This window comes from Sinohyriopsis cumingii, unplaced genomic scaffold (genome assembly GCF_028554795.1).
Source record: "Sinohyriopsis cumingii isolate HCF-2022 unplaced genomic scaffold, ASM2855479v2 utg001940l, whole genome shotgun sequence".
Taxonomy (NCBI): domain Eukaryota; kingdom Metazoa; phylum Mollusca; class Bivalvia; order Unionida; family Unionidae; genus Sinohyriopsis; species Sinohyriopsis cumingii.
Window position 1 is genome coordinate 224,555 of NW_028316087.1, and position 25,472 is coordinate 250,026.

Consider the following 25,472-nt stretch of genomic DNA (forward strand, 5'->3'; position numbering starts at 1 on the left):
GTAGAGTAGTGTGAATATAAACACTAACTCTTTTTTATAGTGTGAGGGTATGTGTTTGTGTGTTTGCGTTTGTAAGTGGTTAAGTAAGTTGGTATGGATAGTAGATTAAAATGATGTCTTTGTTTTGTTTGAGGTGTAAATTTGGGGTTAGATTGGATTGCTTTGCGTATGTGGATAGTCTATTGAAGTGATTTATAAAAAATTTTTAAAATAATGATGGGCAGCATAAAAAGTGAGTGAGTGTTTCTTTTAGGTCCGCGCGTTGTTGTTTTTTTTTTGGTCATGATCTAGGTAAGATCCATTTTATGTTTTTAGGGGGATGTTTTCCATCACGTCCGCGCTTTCACTATAAATTGAAACTCGCTCGGCAGTCTAGCTACCTTTGTTGATTGATCAACACAAGAATGAATAGCAGAATTGTGAAACTGTTAGAACTCCAGATGCACCTGGAATATGCCAGGCGCATAGTAAATGAACTATCAGCGGAGGCTATCGTAGAAGAAGCAAGAATAAAGAAGGAAGAGGAGGAGAGAAGACAGGGGGAAGAGGAGGAAAAAAAAACTAGAAGAGAGCATGTCGTACAATATTCCCGAGACAGAAGATTGGGGTGCTGAAGCGAATCATCCCGCCTCTGCACTCTCAAGACAAAAAGTAAAAAGAGACTGGAGTCAAAGATGCGTGTGTGGCGCCAGGCCAGGAAGGTGCAACCATTAGATAGGTGCATCTGGAGTTCAAAAAATAAAAACCAACAGCCCTTTTAAGGGCTACCCAATACTCTAGAAAAGAAATAACTATCCATTTGCCAATGTGTGAAGGTAGAGTAGTGTGAATATAAACACTAACTCTTTTTTTATTGTGTGAGGGTATGTGTTTGTGTGTTAGTGTTTATAAGAGCTCAGGTATGTTTGTGTGAATAGTAGATTATGGGTTTATTTATTGTTTCTTAGCGTATGTGAAGAGTATAGTTAGGGTTATATTATATGAAATGAGAAAGTAGGGGGATGTTTTCCTTCACGTCCGCGCGTTGCTTGGTCATGATCTAGGTAAGATCAATTTTATGTTTTTAGGGGATGTTTTCCATCACGTCCGCGCTTTCAGTATAAAACTAACAGTGTTGGCCATTGGAGCCCATTCTACGGAATAAGCAAACAAGAAGATGCCAGCAGCTTCAGCTTTATACAACGATCTTATGGGAAGTTGGTATTGGATGGTGGATGGATTGAGTGTAGTAGAAAGGGTTGAACAGGAATGGAGGTATGCAGTGACAAAAGACTTCGTCTCAAGACAAGTAACCAGCCTCCACTTATCCGTAAATATTGTAAAAGAAATGATAGAGGATGAGGAGAAGAGAATCAGAGGTTTAATTAACCCACCGTATGTGAAAGTGGGTAAGTTAAAAGAAGCGATAGATCATGTGACGAGTGCAAGGTGCTTTCTAGAAGACATTGTAAAATGGACAGATTGGTGTTTCGCGAAGTGGGGGTTAGAAAAACTTAAGAAAGCTGAAGAACTAATGAGGAATGTGCTGACCGAAGAGGTCAAGAAGATCAAAGAAAAGTGGTCAAAGGAAGGAAAAGAAGAAGAAAATAGAAAAAAAAGGATGAATTCGAAAAACTGAACACAAACTGGATGAAAATCCAAGAGAAGTTCCGGGCCATGGGCCACCCGGACTGGCTGCCGGAAAAAGAAAAGAAAAAGAAGAAAGGAATGATGGACAAAATAAGAGGATGGTGGAAGAAGTTAAGAAGTTAAAAGAAGAAAAAACCCAAAGGCCCTTTTCAGGGCCAGCCATATTTCTCGAAAAGAGAGCCTTTCCATTGCCTACCCCTTTTTTAAAAAAAATTTTTTAAAAAAATCCCATGTTCAATTTCCCTTGACGCTATACAGTCCCACCCTGTTTAAATTCCCTTTGACGCTCAACAGTCCCACGATTTTTCTCCATGTTAATTTCCCTTGACGCTATATGTTCCCACGATTTTTCTCCATGTTAAATTTCCCTTGACGCTATATGTTCCCAAGGGTGTTTTTAATGATAAGTCCCATTGACGCTATACTATCCCTATTCACTACTTATGTATGATTTAAAATTGTTTATTGTTACTAAATTTAGAATATCTTAAGACAAGTATTCCTGAACAATCGTTGGTTCATTTTTCTTTTGAGATAAAGTATAAATATCATCACGTCAAAAGAAATTTTAATTGTTTTAAGGATTTTTTTCAATTTTCTTTTTCCTAATTTTAATAACAGTATGCCTAAAAAGTTTCCAGCAATTTATTCGGAAACACGTTTTTGCCATTAACCAGCTTCGTTCAAATCCCCCTTCCTTAATATGAGTGATAAGAGTATCTATATTAACCCTATCCCTTTTGCCACCCCAAATAAAGCTGAAAAATAATATATTCAGTTAATTGTCTATATGGGATGGAGGGACATGGTACAGCAGCAAAAGCACGAATACATTTTGGCAAAATCAAAGGTTTTATCAAAGTAATTTTTCAAATAACGGATAAATTTATTCTGCTAAACCAGCCGAGCTTATTTAATATTTTAATTATGTACATTCGAAAATTCGAGTGTAATCAACTGTTACATAGTTTTTAGTCTTTACTTTCATTAGTCTCCAGTAGTCGCTGTAAACATTATGATGCCAAAAATAAATCCAGACGAAACTGATGTTGGCACCATTACTAATTAAACATTTAATAGGCTGAAACGCTTTTCTTCACGTTTTAACTTTTGAATCAGTTTGAAGACTTTTATTGTGCTGAGATTTATGAAACTACCTGTCTACCTAACCTCCTACCTACATATCTACTGTGGCATGGCATGCCAAAAAAAGACAATAAAATAATATCCTTTTTGTTCGATATTAAAATAAGGGTAACAAGTGGAGGGAAAAAGCATTAATTTTGTATTCGATTGGTAAAGTCATTATTATTAAAAATCTGCTTTAAGAGCTAATAACATTGTCTTGTTGTTGTTGTTGTTGTGGGGTTTAACGCCATTTTTCAGCTCACGATAGGCTATACATGGTGGAGGAAGAACCCGGGAAAACCCCAGTGATCCGTAACGAAGAGCGCTTTAGACCAATCGCCGCTCGGGGCCCCCTGCTGATAGCATTGTCTACCTTAGAAACTAGTTTGTTCTGGGCTAAAGTCTTATGCTTTGCGTAACCTTTGAGTGACAATTATCTGTACATAGTACTAATTTCTTTGAGAAAGGACAGTTATGGCTTTATAACATCGAGACCTCCATCAGTATAATGCATAGAAGGGTCAATGTCTTACCATTATATAATGTCCAGTAGATCTTAATCTATGCCACTATATTCCATTTTAGTGATCGACTTAAACACTATTGATGCACAACTCAAAGTTATACTATCAAATAAAAAATGTGTACTTGAAGTGTTGTTCGAGATTATTCATTAAAATTGTGCGTTGACCTGATATCCAAGTTCGAGCATTATGTGCTCCTTGTAAACATAAGAATGGTTTTATACTGGCAAGTGTGAAAAAATATTTTAAACACGAGATAAAGAACATGGATTTCATTTTCGTATTTTAATATCAGACAAAAGGGATATAACATTTACTCTTTGTTCTGCTTTTGGTTTAAGTTACACTTGTGTATGCCCTATTGAGAGGCTCCAACGCTGACCAGCTTGGCACCCTTTTCAAGATTTCCCCACCCCTTTCTCAGCTTTAAAGAGGGTAGTGCGTGCCCATATTCGCTAAAACATCGATGCAACCCTAAACTAAAGAAATAGGTTATTTAACGCCGTGGCTATGGAGTGAAGTTCCATTCTCAGAACACATCACGGTAGCAAGTCCATTCCTCATTTTTTGGTCGTGAGTTCGATATCGCGAGAAAGATTTAGAACAGTAATTAGTCACACGATTTCTCATTTGATCACGTAATTGAAGTCCGCGTCACGTGTTAGGAGGCTCAAAGACAGGATAATCCTTAGTGACCGATCATACGATTAAATTCAGCTCTCTTATTGTTGTTGAGATTTTACATGTTCGAGCCTCGATTCAAACGACTTTTCCAGTTGACTCGAGAAAGGGATCGAACATTCGATGTTTGAATACGGGTGTTGGATCTTCGAGAACGGGAAATACATTCATATTATGGTCATGTTGGTTTGAAGGTAATATGTAATTCGATGACGCAGTTTGCACAAATCGGTTGGTTGAAATGTGTCTTCTGAATGACTCTCCCGAGTAAATATGAGAGACCCTCAAGATCGCAATGCATTTCTGGTCTTGATTGCTTGCCAAAGATGCAATTTGTAGTGTTCGCACTTGTGGAGATACAACTGCAGATTTTAATAATAAAGAAAGTATTTGGAGGAAAGTTATATACCCGTTACTCTTTTAGCATTCGAACTGAATTCATTGTGGTACAAATATAAGCACGGTCAATGTGAAAATGTGAGAAAATTGCCACTAGCTTTCCGTGGGGTCACTTGCTCTTCCCGGGGTTTTCCATGGTTCTTTTGCCATCAGTTATAATGGCCGCCACGTATTGCCTATCCTGCGCTGAGAAATGGTGTTACACCAAAAAACAATAACAGCATAAGACATTTTAATTTGATTTAATATAGATACGCCTTCTGTTATTTCGTTTCCATCTTGTAGAAGAAGAGTCCATTTTTTTCGTAACTTATAAACAAGAAATTCATTTATTTGCTGGTATTTTTCTCCAGTATTCAGCTGTTTCAACTCCATATTTGTATGTAGGTTTGTAAGCATCTTGTACATGATCTGGTATAGACTATGCAAAACCCAGTTGTTACATTCGTTATCTGCTGAATATCCCCACGGTTTTCTCTAGAACTTAAAACGTCTCCCCTTGCTGGGCTCACTGGTTGGTGGGTTAGCAACGGTATAAGATTTCAACAAAACATAATAGAATCTCCACAAAAATCAGCTGAAAAGTACAAAATATTGCTCTGATTCAGACGATGAATCATGTTGCGTGGATTCATTTCGCCGCTTCACGTTAATCCAGTCAAAAATGCATCGAAACCGCTTAACGCGCTATCTCCATTTGTAGTCGACAGGCACATATTCTGTCTAATCCAGCATTAAGGCGACAGTAGTTGTAGCAGTCCTATTGCTATATCAAACAAAACATAGGAATAAAATTATATTTTAAGATGATCCGAGTCATAAATAGATGCCTTTTAAAACTGTATCGCAACGTCTGCTTATCCATTTCCAAACGTGTTTATATTGAGCTTTTTTTTTTCTTCAAATATCATATGCAGTCAATCAAACATAAGACAGAAGCTGCACTAATGTTTTCAAGCCATAGTATTTTTTAACTCCTTCTAAAAGGGTGTGGTCATAATAGTTTTTGCACCAACGAGTAAATGAAAATACTCCCCCTCCCATCCCATCCCATATACTGAAGTGTCCTCAGTTAGAAATTTGCTTGAAATGAGCTAATAACCGACATGTTTAATCGGGACGATGAAAATATTTTAGTGAAATATATCCATTAATCACTCAAAGCAATCAAATTTTGTTCTTATTTCATGTTCTAAAAGTTTGCCTGCAATATTTTTCACAGGCTGAATTAGCACAGTACTTGCTGCATCCCGCGCGATAATGAAAGATGTCTACCGTTTATGAGCTGCATGTGTTTGTGTACAATCACATAGAAAATATAACCAAAGTCATACTTCTCCATCTCATTTCAAGTTACAATAGCACATAAGCTGAACAAAACAAGATTTTAAAAAGTATTATGTCTATTGTTGGATTTTAACCCAATTCAATAGTTTGAGTAATGCCATATCTACCTCTAGACCACCAACGTGCTTTGATACAATATGTAAATTTCTTGGTCAAAATATTCTCAATAATTATTGACGAGCAGTGAAAATTTATTGTATTCCATTAAAGTGAATTATCAAGATTATTACGGCCTATATTAAAATTAAGATAGGATGTTTTCTTGCTCTAAGTGAATAGAAGGTTTATTTCATTATTTGTATTTTAACAATTGGCGAAGCTACGAGCGAAATAATTCATTTCACATTGAATCGCTAATTTTTAAAACTCAGTTAATTTTTAGATCAGCGTCATTAAATGCATCTAAATGTTACTGATTCGTTCACGCAAAGTGCTTAAAATTAATTAGGTACTTCTAGTTACCTTTAATGACGCTAATCTGAAATTTGCCGAGTTACAGATACGAAAAATTCGCTATGTGGAACGAACTATGAGGTTTTCACCGGAGAGATGAAATATATCGTTTATTCACTTATTCACTCAGACCAAGCAAATTTTCTTTTAATTTTATGCCCGGGTGTATTGGCTAGAAATAGCATAAGATTGATAGCAGATTTCTTGCTGTATCCCCTGAGCAGTGGGGTTGGGGAGGTGGGTCGGGTTGGCCGACCTTTGGGAGAGGGTGCGAAGATTACACCCATAAGACCCCAATTCCAAATCCGGGCCCTGGTCAATTTAGTATTTGCCCAAATCCTCGTTTGCAAGATCTAGTTGGTGTCTTGAACTCCGAATGGGCTAGATCCATACGTGGATTGGGCAAAACGAGTTAAGGCTAGAACTGGTGGGTCACCTGACCTTTTTTAGCCCCCCCCCTTCCGCCAAGGCCCTGATTCTACAATCGGGCCTTGTAAAAATATAGATTTCTTTGTTGCCAAAAGCACTCTCCTTAACCACAACTAGATCCGCGCGATATACCACTAAAAAGCTACAGTTAAGTGACCTTGCCACTCTTAATAATATAGTTTATTGTCCTGTGGAGGTTGTTGAGCAGGCTCCGGCACAGCAACCACCATGCTGGACTCTAGGATATGTAATAACAATTCATTCGTCACAAGGGCTAACAAACTCAGGTATCTATGTTTGGATTGTCGATGATCACGTCGAATGGTAACATTTAGTGTATTTGGCATTATCTAGAGCTACAAAAATATGTCAGCTTCTGAAAATTGTCTGCGAAATTTCCAAGATGGTTTATAATCAACTTCAGGTGAGATCCACCCACGGGATCCCCTGCGTGCTAGTCCCAGTCACCGTAAAGAAAAGATTAGCTGGCTATCGGCGAAAAGAATAATAAATATACGAGAGTTTGATCTTGATGCTGAATTTATCATGACGTTTAAACAATGACAAAATATTACATGTCTTTTAGCGTAACACACGTAGGGGCGATAGTACCAGTACACGCTAGTATATCCATCTGACATATTGGACGCTCGCAGGTAAGTAATACATTAATTTCGACTGACCTTGGTATGCGGATGGAAACTATAAACATTTCTTTTGACAAATGGCGTCAAATCCTTCAGAACACTCCCTTTTTAGTAATAATCCCTGTCAGACCAGAACACCTATGTATACATCTATTAGAGACCTTATTTTTAAATTGCTGACGGATGCGTTGAAAGCAGCATCACCCCAAGGCAAGAAAAACTGCTGGAAACCCTCGCGAGGAGTATATCACATGGAACTGACTAACGCTTGGAACGGAATTGAGGTTAGGTCTGGCAGAATTTTGAGAAAAAGGGACAGACATAACAAAATCTAGAACCTCCTGTTGTAATACGTGTTATAATCTTAAATGTCCCAGATTATAAAAATGTTACAAAATGTATATTGCTATTTCAGCTAATGTCCTCAAACAGATTTGCTATGGACATTCAGATGTAGATCATTGTTATATTGTTCCCTATTTAAGGGCATAAAAAACAAACTGAACATAGTTTCAGATGATGAAGTGGAGGAGAATGATGATGCAAAACAGAAACGTCTAATGCACTCTCTGTTACGTATCACTGCCATCTCACCTCTGTCGGCGTGGGTTCGAGTCTCGGATTCAGCCAATGTGGGTATGTGAGAAAGCTTGCCAGTAGCTTCTTGTGGGTCGGTAGTTCTTTCTGTTGTTTTCCTGGGTTCTCCCCCCACCATTAATACTGGCCGCCACGTATAGCCTATCGTGTGCTGAAAAATGGCGTTAAACCCTACAACAACTACAACATAATTACATTTCATGACATCACAAACGATATTATCAAGTCATGCTATGGAAAGACATAATAAATGAATCCGATTGTCATTTCTGCAGTTAGGTGTTAAAAAATCAGTATTTTTAATCATGCAGTAAATAAAATCTGCGTTTATGCTCATTTAAAAAAAAAAATGAATGAACTTGTCAAATACAACAAAATTGGAACTGACATGTGCCAAACCTACATAATTTGCATATATTTCAAATATTTAAGTGCAGCAAATGAAATTTCCTAAATGAAATATTCGTATAAGATCACAGTATTCGTCGTTTGTAATTAAAGTCTTGCATTTGATGATCTGAGTATGTAAATGAAATGTTGCAATAATATCTTACCTGCTTCAACTTTGCATGCAAAACCACGAACATTGTCAGATAAATAAATACAAGCTCAGCAAAGCAAATTAACAATCTGCAAGCTACTCCAGTCAATCTTTGTAAGAAATTTGCCAAGGATAATATTTTATTAGTGTTAATTTTGGATTATAGATAAAATGTTGTATGGATTAGTTGAATATATCATAGAAAAGTAAAGGAATTTGTTTGTCATATCTAGTTTCACAAGCATAATGACTGTCTGTGATGATAAGTACCTAACCAATAGCTGTTTCTTTAATTTCTTAGCAAGTATATTCACATTATGTGGTTCATTAAATTTTGACATTGTGCAATAAATCAATAACAAAATTATTGTTGCTTATGCATGTTCTAGTTGTAACTTGTTTTTAGTATATAATTGAATAAAGTATATGACAAAGTTAAATTCAAAGAACAGTACCAAAAATATATAGTAAACGTTCAATCATTAAAGAGAGCAAAGAATTAACACCACTGATCATGTACCTATTTTTATATTTTGAGAATTGTTCAGGAAGACACAAGAAAAAATAACCTTAATATCAACAAAGAGATGTAAATGTGTTATCTTCATTTCTAGAGCACCAACAGCTGGTGGAAAAAAGATTCAATAAAAATCTGATACTCAAAGCACTTTACCTACTGTCGCAGAATATAAACCGAGTGGTTTTTGGACTAAATGTTTAAGACAAACACAATGTGAGAAAGATGGAAATGTATGAAATGAAGTAATAAAGAAAACTATGATGTAAAAATACAATGATTCTCTCACGCTCTCAACATACGATTGACTCAAATCACTCTATACAACATTCACACATTGAAAATTAAACAAAATTTTAAATCAATATGGAGTACACATCCAAGAAACATCATGGACTACAAATACGCTTTAAACAGTATTTTACACTACAAGAGAGATTCACATAATCTCGAATATGAACTCCTATTAAGATTCAAAATAATCTTGTAAACACAACTAAGATTTACAATAATCTTACGAACATAAAAATGGAGTTAGAACAACAATTGAACCAAAGGTATGCTTCTAGACCCCTTGTACAGTCGCACGATTCCTTATGTTGGCCCAGATTCTTATAGGCCGCTCGCACCCTTTATGGATCCACCACGTGTACAGTCATGCGTATACACGTACAGACAGCATACAGCACCCCTTTTAATTTGCTACGTCTACGTAGGTGGCACAGACATACGTATATACATACATACGTATCGACAGCACGCGTCCTTAATACTCTGTAAACTCCAGACAGTTCTAAACAACTTTAGATAGATTCAGACAGCTTCGGACAGCTCTAGTCATATTCACAGTCACATTGACAGCGACAGACACAATCAGAATCATGGTCACAGTAACAGCGACAGACACAATCAGCTACAATAAAACCAAACTGGTCATAATAATAGTTTCTGTATAATCTCTAGATATATGATAATACTTTAACCTCTAACAGTGACTTGTAATTCAAAGTTCAAATCTGCGTTGCAATAAATGCATTACGCGATAAGATATTACAAACCGTATAAGCTTCGCATATCAAATGAAAATGTAAATTTAACACTTACCTCTATGACTGGAGAACAATGGAGAGCGTACACTCCTTGACGTGATCCAAAACGACCAGTGTCGGTTTTAGAAAATATTCTTACTTAAATCCATAGGAGAGTGAGCAGAAGTCAGGGTAAAATACCCGTGCATATCATGTTCCTTCGTCACAAGCAATTTCTGGCTAGGTACATGTTAATACAGTCGCTTACCTGGAAAAACACTTATTCACCCTAGATAACGTTGTACGTATGTACAACGAAAAATAGTTCTAAAGCAAAACCAAGTTATCTTTTCGCCTAATTCTGTTACACATAGCTTGGGGATTGGTATTACTATGGCCTGTTTCCATTTGGTGGGTAGTTGGCCTTTATCCCATATCCTACTAAAGAGTTTGATTATGGCTATTGTTATATTGATAGGTAGTTTTTTGTAGATAATGTAACCTAACTGATCCTTACATGGGATGTTTCGTTTTTGGATCGTAGTGCTATCTCCCATTCATGTACTGTGATGTCGCTATTTAGGTGAGATTCTTTTGTTCCTTGGTCTTGAAACATTTGAGGTTAGGTTTCCTCCATTAGTTTTGTGTGTTCTTGAAAGTTTCTGGTGTGATTATTGTTGCTACTCATGTTCAAAAAATGCTTCGCTAGGAGATCTGCCTTATCTTTATTTGTTATGGCATTTTTAATTTTTGGGGCTGAGGTAGTTGCTTTCTCTTTTATGGCTTTTATTTTGTCCCATATTTGTTTTGAGTTTGATTTTAGACTCAGTTTAGAGCAAAAGCTTTGCCATAGATTAATTTTAGCAGCTTTTATAGTTTGTTTTAGTGCTTTTTCTTTATCTTTATATTGCTGGAAGTAGATATAATTTTTGGTGCGTTTATATTTATTTAAGGCCCTTTTCTTGTCTTTATGTGCTATTGTGCACTGTTTAGTCCACCATGGTACAGAGTTTTTATTCTGGATATTAGTTGTCTTTGGGATGCATCGGTTCGCTGCCTCTATAATTGTGTATGTTATGTTATCATAATACATGTCAATACTTGGACTTTCTAAGTTATCTGGATTTACTCTAGCTAGTTATAATTGGAATTGGCCCCAGTCTGCCTGTTGGTACGTCCATTTAGGGGGCCCTGAGTGACCGAGTGGTCTAAAGCGCTCTCCGTTACGGATCACTGCCATCTCACCTCTGTCTGCGCCGGTTCGAGTCTCGGATTCAGCCAATGTGGGTATGTGAGAAAGCATGCCAGTAGCTTCTCTTGGGTCGGTGGTTCTTTCCGGGTTTTCCCGTGTTCTTCCTCCACTATTAATACTGGCCACCATATATAGCCTATCGTGCGCTGAAAAATGGCGTTAAACCCAACAACAACAACAACAACAACCAAAGGTATGCTTCTAGACCCCTTGTACAGTCGCATGGTAGCATGGTAGCATGGGTCCTGAGGTGGAAGACGCATCTAATGGAGCCCTATTAAGTTGCTGAATATGAATAATTTAACAGTGTCTTTAAAGAACTTTACAATGAAAATGCAGCATTTTGTATGAGTGATCAAGGTTTTGTCACGGAAATTAAATATCACGTTTTGGAAGACAACCAAGTTGTCAACTTACTTAGAATATGGAATGTGCCTGGTCTAGATTTAGAATGGTTACATGCACTAGGTAGTACTGATATGTACGATATATCACCTGATATTTATGTTTTGGTTGCACCAGACCACAAATATCATGTTATATTGTAGGACTGGGTCACAATGCTATTCTTTATTTCAAGTACTTGCTGTTTATGTAATAATTAGTACAACGCAATTTGTATAATTACTCTATATTAAGATTTTTCCATTACATTTTACAAATAGACCATTTTAATGGCACAAATTCTAAATTCTATAAACCAACCTCCCCATTCTCAAAACTGCAAAAATCTCAGCGTTTGAAACAAGTTTTTGAACAATCAGACAAGACATGTATACATGCTAAAATCTAATTATTATTATCTGTAGATACTCAATGGATGACACAAATACCTGAGTTAAAAGAGTGCCCATTCCTAGAAAATGGCGCCCCACTACTTATTTAAAAAGCTGAATCATTGACCCTAATGTGAATATTTTTTTATCTCTACAGGGCAAACAATGGAAATGAATACGAGCAAAATATCGAACTTAAAGCCATTTATTTTTTTTTTATATATCATGCATTTGTTGTTATGTATTCTATTAAAAATGAGATTCAAAAGTATCTTCTGATTGATTTTCGCGAACGCAGATAGCTAAGAGTTTATACTTTATGGCCAAAATTGTGTGCCATAGACAAACTATTCAAGGCATTACAGGAGTAACTTTTGTTTATCTGTTCTCACTAGATCGCTGTTTTAATCCACAGAAAAGTCAGCCTTAATTTGCTTTTGGAAACGTCATGCTGTTCTTCTTAATTTTGTTTTTAAATAATACCGTAATGTATAACTATCATCAATGCTCTTCAACGTCTTAAAAAGAGTGACCTATATCTACGATATTATCGGACTTAGAAAATAATTATTTTACAGTACAAAGACAACGAATTTGAAAAGCAATTCTCGCAGGTCAAGAGTCTCATGAATAAAACACATTATGGGTAAAAGTCATTGCTTAAATCATTGAGGAAAACATTATAAAATGATCTTACAATGACCAGTGATCCCTGGCTAATATTGTCAAAGTAACAGCTAAATGGAGAACTATTTTACGAAAAGAACTTGAAGTAATAAAATTTAACATTAAAGTACACAAATTGCGATAGTTAAAACTTTAATAAAATGTGTTATAGGTCAATGCACAATATAATAAAATGTGATATATTAATATCTTGCTTATACTGCTTTAATGTAGCTAATAGTCAATAAATTCGTTTCGTTTATTTATTGTTAACAAAACATTTCAAAAGGTTAAGTGTGTTATGAGTTGTCATTGAATTTGATCTTAAAGAAAAGCCATTACAAAGTATTAATTAATATTTTAAATCATTTCATTAAATATCCTAAAAATATTACTTGACTTTGATAAAAGTGGAAGCATTTTTTAAAATGTCGCCTTAATGGTTATTTAGTGACGGTGGGGCTAAACATAACCTTAACACACGTATAAATCTTTGATTAACAATATTTAATAACTAGATCTATATGCTGAGCAAAAAACATTAAATATTAAACATTAAATATTAGTTAAAGGCGATATTATTATACTTACATGAAATTCTGTATGTGAATAAATGAGATAGATAATGTACAGCACGAGAGCAAACATTAAGGTGACACAAATTGTGTCACCCTAATGCTACTGTCGCCATGATAACTACCCAATGACAATGAACTGTCGCCGTAATGACGGTTTCGCTGTAACACACACACACACACACACACACAGAAGCACGAGCAGAAGAGATAGCTCAAATACATGCGTGCGATTCTGAAGATGATATGATAGAGCCTGAATCTATGTTCTCGATTTCTGTCACAAAACCAAGAATGTCCTGATTCAGCCCAAAAGAACTTCGTTCTCTCCTTAAAATTATTGTCACATTAGAGACGCAAAAACTCGCTTCCAGAAAATTAAGAACGAAGGCTTACACGCACACCGCGAAATGTCAAGAGTTCGCGTAGTGTGTAAAACTTAGCCAAATTAAAGTCTGTATCAAGATGAATCGATTACACTTTTCCAAGAAGGCTTGTATCAAGATACACTTTTCAAAGGAGAATATATGTGTGTTGAATGTGTTAGACACTGTTGCAAAACTAAAAAGTTAACTATGAGGGTACTCGCATTGAGATCAGGGAATTCCAGTCGAAGAGTTACGTCATTTGTCTGGCAAATAATGTATCCGAATTACACGAGTCATGTCAAAGGTTCTCAATCTTCATTACACATTTCGAAATTGTACTGTAATTTTGATAAGTGCAATAACATTCTCCTTGCTGCACTCAAAATGAAATAAGCATTAAATTACATAGCGTCTTTTTGATAATTCCAATTGAAAGACTTCATATTTTTCTCACATTATGATTTCAAACATTCAGTGACAGAAACAGAAACACATTTGCAGATGTCTACACGCTTCTCCCTAGCTTCTTCAATCCCATGTATTTCATGTAGAATTGTCACATACAAATCCAGTCCATAATCACGAAATTTCGTAAAATCGAAAAAATACCAAAATCTATTCATTCCAGATCAAATGGAAAAGTTGTTACAATGCAAATTCATTCACAATATGACTCCAAATTTCAATTTTAACTGGGCACGCCATTTTCTTTCGAAAGTTATGCCGAGCGCGCGACTAAGTTCAAATTTATCTGGGCGGAGTTAAGTGCGCAGAAACAATGTTGTTGTTGTATAATGATGAATATGCGCTTGTGTATTTAGTTTGGAATGCGGCATATATTCATTTACGTTGTTTCTTGTAGTGTATTTTGTTTATATAATTAAGCCTTAGGTAGAATTAAAAAAAATGAGCGTATAATAAAAAGGTTACTGCATTTGTATGGGAAAATATGAACTAGTTTTGTCGGATGGATATATTTCACTCCCAAGGTCGTGCAGTGTTCCATCCAAAAAACTCGTTTATATTTTCCCATACAAATGCAGTAACCTATAATTATATTTTAAGTGTATATGTCGGGGTACTTTTTTTGCTAGTGATTAAAACTTGACGATGTCATGCATAGCTATTACTGTAGTATTACATACTTACAAGAAAACGTAAACGTATCCCATATTTCACATTTTACTGGCCTTATTTAAGTTGTTACGTTGGACTCATGATCACATACAAATTTCTGCATACATGCTATCTATCAATCTAGAATCACGAAATGCAACAAAAAATGACGTTTGATTAGTATTACACTCATATTATACAACTAGGTCACTGTAAGCCATATTTTATTATTCAGTGACTTTTGTTAAATAGTGGGTTTGGAGGTCATTTCCCGAGTATAGTTTATACTGCATTCATAACAACTTGATGACGAAATGCGTCTCTTGGTACTATTATGAACTATGTTTCACGTTTTACTGGCATTAGTTAAGTGTTTGTGTTGATCTAACGACTCCATAGTTTTGCTCGTTTTAGGGACATGCTTAATGCATAATGTACTTCTTTGTATCATAAAAATCGAGTTAACGGATGCATCATGACAAGTACAATAATAGGAGTGTCGTTGCTTATATATCACAATCCAGATGTGTCGTTTAAAATTTGTGTTTAACTTTCAAATATGAGCCACTTTCATAACAAAGATGTAAAACGTGTTTATTGGATACTTATATTTTAGCACTACATCGTTAAAGCAGAACAGGTCACTGTGACATATATCATGTTTTACTATCATTTGTTTAATTTTGGAGCTTAGCACCTAACAACTTGGGTTTTCTAAATTGTTTGTAATATTGTAATAAATGTAATAAATGATTTAGCTTCTACCTATATGGCATCCTTGTTCATTTTTTGGGTGTTTGTCATATATGAGTCATGTAGGTTGATTCTAGTTGACTGGATACTTACCATATTAGAGTCACAGAGGAAGAAATGTAGAGACCGGATACTTATATTAGAGTAACGGTGATTGATACTTGGAGACTAGGTATTTACCATGTTAGAGTCATAGAGACTGATGTTTGGAGACTGGGTACTTATCACATTAGATACATTGAGGTTGATATTTGGAGACTGCGTACGTGTAAAATTAGAGACATGGAGGTTGACACTTGGAGACTTGATACTTATATTAGAGTCATGGAGGTTGAGACTTGGAGACTTGATACCTATAGTAGAGTCATGGAGGTTGACACTTGGAGACTTGATACTTATAGTAGAGTCATGGAGGTTGACACTTGGAGACTTGATACTTATATTTGAGTCATGGAGGATGACACCTGCAGACTTGATACTTATATTAGAGTCATGGAGGATGACACTTAGAGACTTGATATTTATATTAGAGTCATGGAGGATGACACCTGGAGACTTGATACTTATATTAGAGTCATGGAGGTTGACACTTGGAGACTTGATACTTATATTAGAGTCATGGAGGATGACACTTGGAGACTGTGAAAAATAAAAACAAGAACACACAGCTAGAAACCTTCAATGACAGCTTTATTAACCTCCACAACGAATTTTAAATAAAGAATAAATGATTAATTTTGAAAATATTGTTCTTTAAAAATCAAGTGTATTATAGTGTTAATTGATAAATCACATATGATACAGAATATAAAGTCATGCAAATACTCTTACGTCTGTGAAAAATGGATATTTCTAAATTAGAATTAAGTTATTGATCTGGGTCAAAGCTTTCTATGCCCCGTGAATGAACTCAGTTTTAGACAAGGTCATGTCCAACATACAATGTTACACTACAAAAGCATGTAATGCAATAAAATAAAATAAAACTTACTAATAAACAAAGCAAATTAAATACACATAACAACATATTTTATTTTATGTATCATATTTGTTCACTGGCTTTCAACAGACAATCATACCATTATAAATCTGAAATTTCTAAGATATTATTCGACGCTTACGTTCAAATCCAACAAAACGCAAATTATTTCCTTTGTGAACTTGTTAACTTTGACTTAAGAAGAAGAATTATGTTACTGTATATATTTTATGTGCGAAAGTAGATACACAAGACAGCAGAAAATAATCAGGAAACTGATGGCACAGTTCAGTATTTAGTTCGAAATCTGCGACTTCAGTCTATTATTCGGTACATCTGGTTAACCAACACGTCTGAGCATAAATTAATAAAAACATTTTGATGCTACTAGTGAATAACGGATATATTTATCTCGTGGGTGAAAAACATAAGTCTTTTCACCCATTCGATGACGTATTTCCATTATTCACTCGTGTTAGGCAAATACATTCTCTGTACTCATAAGTGTGTTTGAAATCGTGTTTTTGTTGAAATATATTTAGCATTTCACTTCTACCTTCAATATTACTGTCAAGTAATTGCTTGGGTTTTTTAAACCTGACGAACGTTCTAAAAGATATACAGGTATCTTCAGACCGGATTAATACATCACTTGTAGAAATCTAGAATTCTATTTACATCTCTGAGAGGCAGAACGTACCAGCGTTATTCGCTCTGTAAAAAAAAGCGTTTTTATGTCACCGTATTTTATTGGCAGAATTGTAACCGTAAATTGTAATATTTGCATAGTGCGTACATTTACATAATGTAATATGTAACATTCAGAAATGTTTTGGTTGCCCTTTTCTTTATTAGATGGTCCAACTGTCAAGTCAAGAGCAACAGTTTCCTACACGCGCGCGAGGGGAGGGTGGGATCCAAACAAATAAAAGTGTGTATTATTCCAATATACTTTGAATTTATCTAAATTAATATTTTACTCGGATGTTTAACTGCCTCGTAGTCTTTCAAAATACTTTCCTATTAATATATAAATCATCTTAATAAATTATAGTATTTATCAGCAATTCGTTTATTCAAGCATTTACAAATTGCAAAGATAATATGCCATATAATTTGACTAATTTATATCTTTATCGTAATGAAATTAAAAACATGTATATTTGTCGATAGAATAACTTCTCAGCTAATTTCTTGGCAGATGTCTAGAAATAAGCTTATTGAAAGGATAATTAAACTAAATCAATTTCAGATGGACAAACAATTCATTTTTAATTCCATTTTTGTTTATTAATTTGAAACGTGTGGCAAATGGAAACCTTGTGTCAACATGATTTTAAGTAATCATAACACATTCTTTGATACTATGTTTAATTTTGAATGCTCAAACATATGAAGCTATTTTGTTTTCCTTCATTTGACAAGTAGTTGACAAATATTGCAAACTTTTACCAGTAATTTGTCTTTTACGCGAATCGTCATTCTTAAGGACAAAATTATGTAACAGATCCCATAAAGTTTGTAAGTGTTGTTTTGACAGGTTCCCAACACACATTTGAACACTGGCTTGACAGTATCCTGGCGCACTATTGGACAGTCAAAAGTATTATTCTGACAGTATCCATCACACCTTCGATACTGGATAGGTTGAGACATTTTTGCACAGTAATGGTGACTGAAATCAAATTTCCTGGATAAATGAAAAAACGAAATGCATTCCCTCAGGCCGAAGGGATCACGCATGATGTAGCTTATGTCCACGTGTAGCCTCATATTTCAATTTCCTCTTAGATGGCATACTATAGAAAAAACGATCGCAGCAGTCTAATATCACACATGCTACATATGTTACTTATGTATTTCTTCAAAAGCATCATGCAAAACCGTTCTGATTATACAACAAGAAAATATATTATATGTATTTTCACTAAAGATCTAGTTGTAATTGAATGAAGGATTACACTTACACGTAGTGCACACACAATGGACAAGAATTAGAGAAAAAATATGGTGTTTTATGTTGTCATCATACATAAGTCGAAATAGTCTCAGAGTTATTACCAAAAGATGACTCAAAATATTTCGTTAGACCAAAATTCACTTCCTTAGAGGAAATGGGCTAAAATATATTAAAATACTAAATATCGTTATCGTAGATTAATCATTGTGGAAATGAAAATATGTAAAACTGTTTTAAAATCAAACTTAAAAGAAAAACATGAATTAAAAATATACGGAAAATAAATCGTAATACCTTTTATCATATTTACAGATCACACTAATACGATTGTATAGTCATAAGCTAAATAACTGAAGGAAGCAAAGCATATAAGGTTTTTAAGACTTAACAAACAATCTAATTATCAATCTTATAAATTTACAATAGTTCGAGAAGAATAGTATAATTCAATGAATATTTTTTATTTTCACTGAATAATCCAAACAAATATTTCCTCTCAAATAATATCTAAATACAATATTAAAAGACATGTGCATAGTTGACGATACAACAAAAATACAAGAATAAGAATGATAAAATGTCCAGTCCTAGGAACTTAAATACAGACGGAAGGGTAAAACATGCATTTTGTCATAGCTGTTACGCGACACAATGCAAATCTGTAATATCGTAAAACAAGTCACATGATCTAACACATCCAATGAGAAATATCTTGATTCTTTGAAGAACCCTGACTGACTCGTCAAATGAGGAAACAGCCTGAAACTTGTGGACATGTTTACGAACATTTTTATATTAGTAACTAAACACATATTTAAGCATGTATTTATAGATCCTATGCAATTGTACGTTTTAATATCTAAAAAAAGAACCTATTCATATACGAAATTTCAACTAAAGATAATCACTATAATTTACAGTCATGAACAAAATTAACAAAAACTTAATAGGCATACATAACATATATAAAATAATTAATATTGAGAAATATACATTCTTATTACTAAACACAAGATTTGGAAGTTATTTATTGAGATGAATGCATTTAATTTAATAATTATTTGTTGGAACTAAAATGCTCCAAAATTCATTTAAAGACTATTTGGATGTATAATAACTGTATTGGAATTACTGTGTATTCATTAAAAGACATTTAGGAATTCTAACAGTGATTCCTCTGTATTTTTTATACATTATTATAATACAGCCATCATTTGGAATACGTTTGGAACACATTTGGGTTACTCTGAACTACTGAAATTGATAGAACATTTATGCCTGTAGCAATTCATTCATACTGTAAGTTATTTTTAATTCTTTCATTATGTATTTTAGTTAAATAAAAAATATTTTCAGTTATAAACACTAGTTGGTTTTCTTGTTACTTGCTTTAAGACTATATAATCGTAACACCTAAGGAGTGTCTTTTTTAAAAGAATCAGTACATCCTTTAAACGAGATACAAAGGCATTAAATAAGTAACTGCCTGATGCACGGACACACGGTATACTTGACAATCTTATTTTATCGGAATCGAGGAAACTGAACAGAAGGACGATCACGAAAGGTACAAATAATTCACTTTTGTACGTCGCCTTGAGAAAATAAAGCTCAACACCACTAAAATAAAGCCTGATTATGTTCCTTAAACATGGAATATCGTAGCAGGGAAGTAAAACGATTTGAATAGAAGAGTTATTTTCTCAGCAAACTATGGTCATAAGAAAAGTTATACGTTTTGATTTTATGAGGCAAAAATCCTCATCCCACTCCATTTCAAGTAGAGAAATATGAACAGTGCATCGATGATAACATTGAGAAACATGCTTCTAAAAATAAAAATTTATGGGATATATAATATTACATCCAGACCCCAATGTACAGACTAGACATTATTATCTGGAAAATCAATAACTGTCTCATCCAGAACAAACTTCACTCAAAGCTCGCGTCACACTGCCAAACATAGCGTCTTTCTTTAATGCAAATCTGTTTTGTTGCATGGGAATTGATGACAGACTACGATTTGGAAATAATATACATAATATTGTTGTTTAGATAGGTGAACAGGGACATCACCATTCAAGAGGTATACGTGCTATTACTGACAAATAAATAATAGTAACGCAATAATACAAGGAGCTTCGTCGCTTACATTCCATCAATAAAGTCAGTGACTGCAATGTTTTATTTATGTAAAATCTACAAGAATGAAAATATAAGTAGTTTCCAAAGTGGACGACTTTATTAATTAATTGTCATTTTACTTTTTTGCAGAAACCTTATTTAACATACTTAGGTTATATTGAATTTGATGATCAAGTATCATTCCGAATAGCATTGGAAAACATTTAGGGACATTCACACATGAAAAAGAAAGCAAATGGTAGTTCGCTAACTGAGGTAAGGAAAGGTAACAGAGGTAATAATGTTGATCATTATATAATATTTGGAGCAGTGTACATTCGAACATAGAAATAAACAAATACCTATGAAACATGTAAAAAAGGAAGCTTTTGACAAATTCACTATAACTTAATTTATATGTTAATTGTGTATTTTACGAAAATGACAACAAATTAACAAGATTAATTATTACTAGATTACTAAATGAACTGATAGATCTTTGCATGCTTTAGACATCAATGTTGCTTCAGTCTGATAAATCGGATGGTACCTACATAACAATCAGTTCCCTGTTCTAATTAACTTAGTAAACCATAGATTTTTGTACTTGCTCAGATATTCACTGTGTATTATCTTAAAATTTGATCAATTGCAATTAGTTAATCAAATAAAATTAAATTACTAAATAGAAGAGTAAGATTGGATTGGAAGAGAGAAAATGTGTAGTAAACGCTTAGTGTCATCCTACTGGTTCATGGATGCAATCCTCAGAAAATTTAGATTATCAATTGGAAATTATATTTATGTCCTATTAGTCTTTGTTTGCTTTCAAATCATTTGTCTAAAGATTAGGTAGACTGAACGTTGTTTATACAATAAACTGTAGGAAAAGTTGTTGTTGGGTTTAACGCCATTTTTCAGCACACGACAGGCTATGCATGGCGGCCAGCATTAATGGTGGAGGAAGTACCCGGGAAAACCCCGGGAAAAACCACCGACCCAAGACAAGCTGCTGGCAACCTTTCTCACATACCCACATTGGCCAAATCCTAGAATCGAACCCACGCAGATAGAGGTGAGATGGCAGTGATCCGTAACGGAGAGCGCTTTAGACCACTCGGCCAACGTGGCCCCTGTGTAGGAAAAGAGGAACGGCCATTGATGTAATTTGCAATGACATGTCTCGGTAAAGGTGCATCTTAATATGATTAACACAACCTAGATATTAATGACACAAATGCAAAAAGAGAAATAATCTTACTGAAATACAATTAATCAAATGAATATACTATAGCGCTGTACACGTGAATGATGATACCTCATGTAATGAGGTAAGGGCATCTGTATTAGTCAGGGTATATACAGAGACAGCTAGAAAATATAAACACTTTTATATGAAACTGTTTAGGCGGTAATCTATTTAAGGTAAAGAAATATGATCACTTTTAAAATACAGTATTGAAACAATGTTAAAAGTTGAATTCGAAAACTGAAATAATATCAGTTTTACTGAAGTCTGAAAACGACCGTTGAAATCGTTGCTATGCTTAATGGTCAGTGCACCGCTGTAAACGCTCTTACAAACCAAACTGTCGTAAAGTCTCAGACAGGTTTTGATGCTTACGTACCTTTTGCTTACTGTACCGTAACATCTTTGTACTGTTTTCAATATTGCCAAAGAAAATGTTATTTAAAAGCTTCATCCCATAAATAGACCTAGACACGTTTCAAATTACTAAAAGAGTATTTGTATAGCTGTGAAATTCCCGTGTATCAATATTTTATTCTTTATCCAGAACTGCATCTCGCCAGCCTGTTTGATCCTTTCCCTCTTCTTTTCCTGCCAAACAATGCACATAATAACTAGTGTAGTACAGGACTATTCAACTTCAGTGTGCAAGAGAATAAATCTGTTATGTGCTGAATAATAAACAGATTTCATTTCAGTGTTCAAATAGGATGACGAGTTACGGTACAAGTCCCTAGGAAGGACATTTAGATAAAAGTTATCCAAGCGTATTTGACATTTGGCTTATTGATATTGTCTACATAAGCAATTATATACATTGTTATCATTAATCTCAGATTCAACTGTAAAATGACATGTTCACTGTTGATAAAAATCACCTAAAATGCTGCTAATAAGCAATAAAAAAAAATTCAATACCAAATTATCACGTTAGGTTTTTTATAAATGAGGTGCGTTGTAATAAGACATGGTGTACATTGTGCCTGATTTGTCCCCAAGAGAAGCCGCTGGTGCTATTATTTAATTTGGTTCTGCACATTACGATTAGTTTTAATTTTCTATAGATAATCAAAATCACCCTTAAAGAAATCGACAAATATCTCATGAAGTCACTTTTTCATAGTATATTTTTATTCACCATTCATATAACAACTGTAGTGTAAATATGCCGGTCAAAAATAAATGCTTGTTGTTTTAGCAGTGAAACTTATCACATTGCGCAACATGTTTTAACGGGTGATGCAATAAATATAATGTTCAACAGTTTTATCTCATGAATTCGATATCAATCATCCCGTATATCACCAATGTGATGTGCATGAGTTATTTCTTTCGTATCATACTTTGTACTAATTTTGTTACCGGATGCGTTTAAGTGGTGTGGTTTGTAAGATAAATAATGACTCGGCTGCATAAAGTTTTCTTCTTCCAGGTACTGAAACAAAATAACTCCTTTATGGCTTTTTAAAAAAAAATGTAAAGTGCGGAAGGCTTCAACGTAAATTATCACTGATTAGAGTGTACTTAACATTCGGTGCTTATTGCATAGTGAACGTCAGATGTAAACAAAATTGGATGGAGTGCAAGAAGAAATATGCCAGATACGATTGGAAAATGATGAAATTTCTGCTTACAATTTCGTACGATTGACTGCAACATGGAGTCGCGTAAATATTCCTTAAGTGGAAAAAGTAAGTAAATATTATGGAAAATCACATTCCTGCCTAAAGAGACAAAGGGTGGGATACAAACGACTTAAAATTACAGCTCTGGACAACTGATACAACATTTCAAAATGTGATGGAAATTATGATGGTAGTAATATTTTCTTTTATCTGGATAATAAACTGTTAATGTAATGATTATTTCATAAAACTGTAATAATCACATCCGTCCAATCGCTTGTTTTTTTAAAGATATATATCCTTGTGTATTTATTTGTTTAACATGCAGATAACTATATCAAGACATTTTGCTTTGAAACATTGTGATGAAAACATTTGATGTTAATCTGACACATTACAATTTTAGTAACAACATATTAAGTATATTTGTTATGAATCTGCCAATCATAAGTAATTCGACTAAGAGAAGGGTCTCTTCCAATCCGTTACATATCTATTTATGTGATTCATTATGAAATTTAACAATATCAACTTTAATTTGGCTACTGTGATTCCGTGGTGAAATCTTGAAAACACGGAGTACATTTGTGATGCTGTGCTGTCCTTTAACTCACTACTGGTTCACCAACATTTCTTTCTTGGCTTATCTCCTGCTTCCCACACTGCGTGAGATCCATTTTAGTTTTCATCAGATTCTTCTCACTGTTTCTGGATCTCCAGATTTTGATCGAAAAGTCATCACTTACAGTCACCAACGTTTCTGGGTCTGCCGGGTTGAAGGCAACATGATTTACAACAGCGGAATGTGGAAACTTATTCAGACATACTCCATAATGACGATCCCATAAATGCCCATGATTATCTTCTGCTCCACTACAAAGATTAAAACAAGAAATGAAAGTTAGATGTTTAATTAATAGCTGACATAAAAAGGGGTACGTTAAGGAACATTTACTATTATTTACTTTGTATCTTTATTTAGTTCAACTTGTCTGTCCATATTTTCAATACTACTTCCTTACATGTCATCTGCACAACAGTTTTTGTTAAAACGATCAATTAAATTTTTCCAATGCACATTTTATGAGGAGAAAAATGTTACCATACATTGTTCGTATCTTTAGCTTTCCTGGTTGTTGTTGTTGTTGTAGGGTTTAACGCCATTTTTCAGCACAAGATAGGCTATACATGGCGGCCAGTATTAATGGTGGAGGAAGAACCCGGAAAAAAACCGGAAAGAACCACCGACCCACGAGAAGCTACTGGCAAGCTTTCTCACATAACCACATTAGCCGAATCCGAGACTCGAACCGACGCAGACAGAGGTGAGATGGCAGTGATCCGTAACGGTGAGCACTTTAGACCACTCGGCCACTCGGGGCCCCTAGCTTTCCTGGTCCATCAATGATATGCTTTTCGTTTCACGTTGTCCCTATGCAGGTGTATACTATTTTAATTGAAGTAGCGCGCCCAGTATTGAATACCATTTTAAAATTACCTTTACCTATCAAATTTGCCTCTCATAATTTCAACAAACTTGCTCCTTTCATCTTCTTAGACTTTCTTAAAATTAGACATTATCTTCTGAGAAAGCCTATCGTTGTGAGCCACCGGTAATTGTAGTTAAGGCTATGTGGCTTTCTGTGAATGAACTCAGGACGGGAACTTATATCAGGGTAAACACTTTGTAATAGGAATATTTAAATGCAGTTAAATGCAGCGAATGATGTAGAAGATACATCAATTTCAAAACCATTTCTTGAAGGCGACGACGACACTGCTGCGACAGAGTGCTACAGAGTGCTAAATTTATTTACTCATTAAATATCAAATTTACTGAATTATCTAACATCACTGTACTGTGAATAAACATCATCTTGATCACGAATTCATCTTGTCACCGAAGGTTGTGTAGTACATAAACATATTTAATCATATGTTAACCAATGATATATTACAGAAAATAAAACATTAATTTAATAATTGAATTTTATTAAACATACTGCATATCGGAGTTTTAATTTTGATCAACATTAATAAACCGAAATTGTAACTCCGTATTTGAATTACAACTTGGTACCTCCAAAACGTTTCATAATAGTTGAC

At 34.5% G+C, this 25,472-nt stretch overlaps 1 protein-coding gene and 1 long non-coding RNA gene across 3 annotated transcripts in view; one reads left to right on the plus strand and one right to left on the minus strand.

Annotated features, from left to right (window-relative positions):
- The window catches only part of LOC149771344 (uncharacterized), an 80,342-nt gene extending 61,437 nt beyond the window's left edge, over positions 1–18,905 (plus strand). The window contains exon 4 of the long non-coding RNA XR_016418325.1: positions 17,261–18,905. This is a non-coding gene — a long non-coding RNA (uncharacterized LOC149771344). The remainder of the gene's footprint in view (positions 1–17,260) is intronic.
- LOC149771345 (F-box/WD repeat-containing protein 5-like) overlaps positions 16,096–25,472 on the minus strand; it is a 48,232-nt gene continuing 38,855 nt past the window's right edge. For both annotated transcript variants that reach the window (XM_089948595.1, XM_089948596.1), the window contains one exon: positions 16,096–24,239. In XM_089948595.1, the coding sequence (XP_089804721.1) occupies positions 23,972–24,239 (268 nt within the window). In that variant the 3' untranslated portion in view covers positions 16,096–23,971. The remainder of the gene's footprint in view (positions 24,240–25,472) is intronic.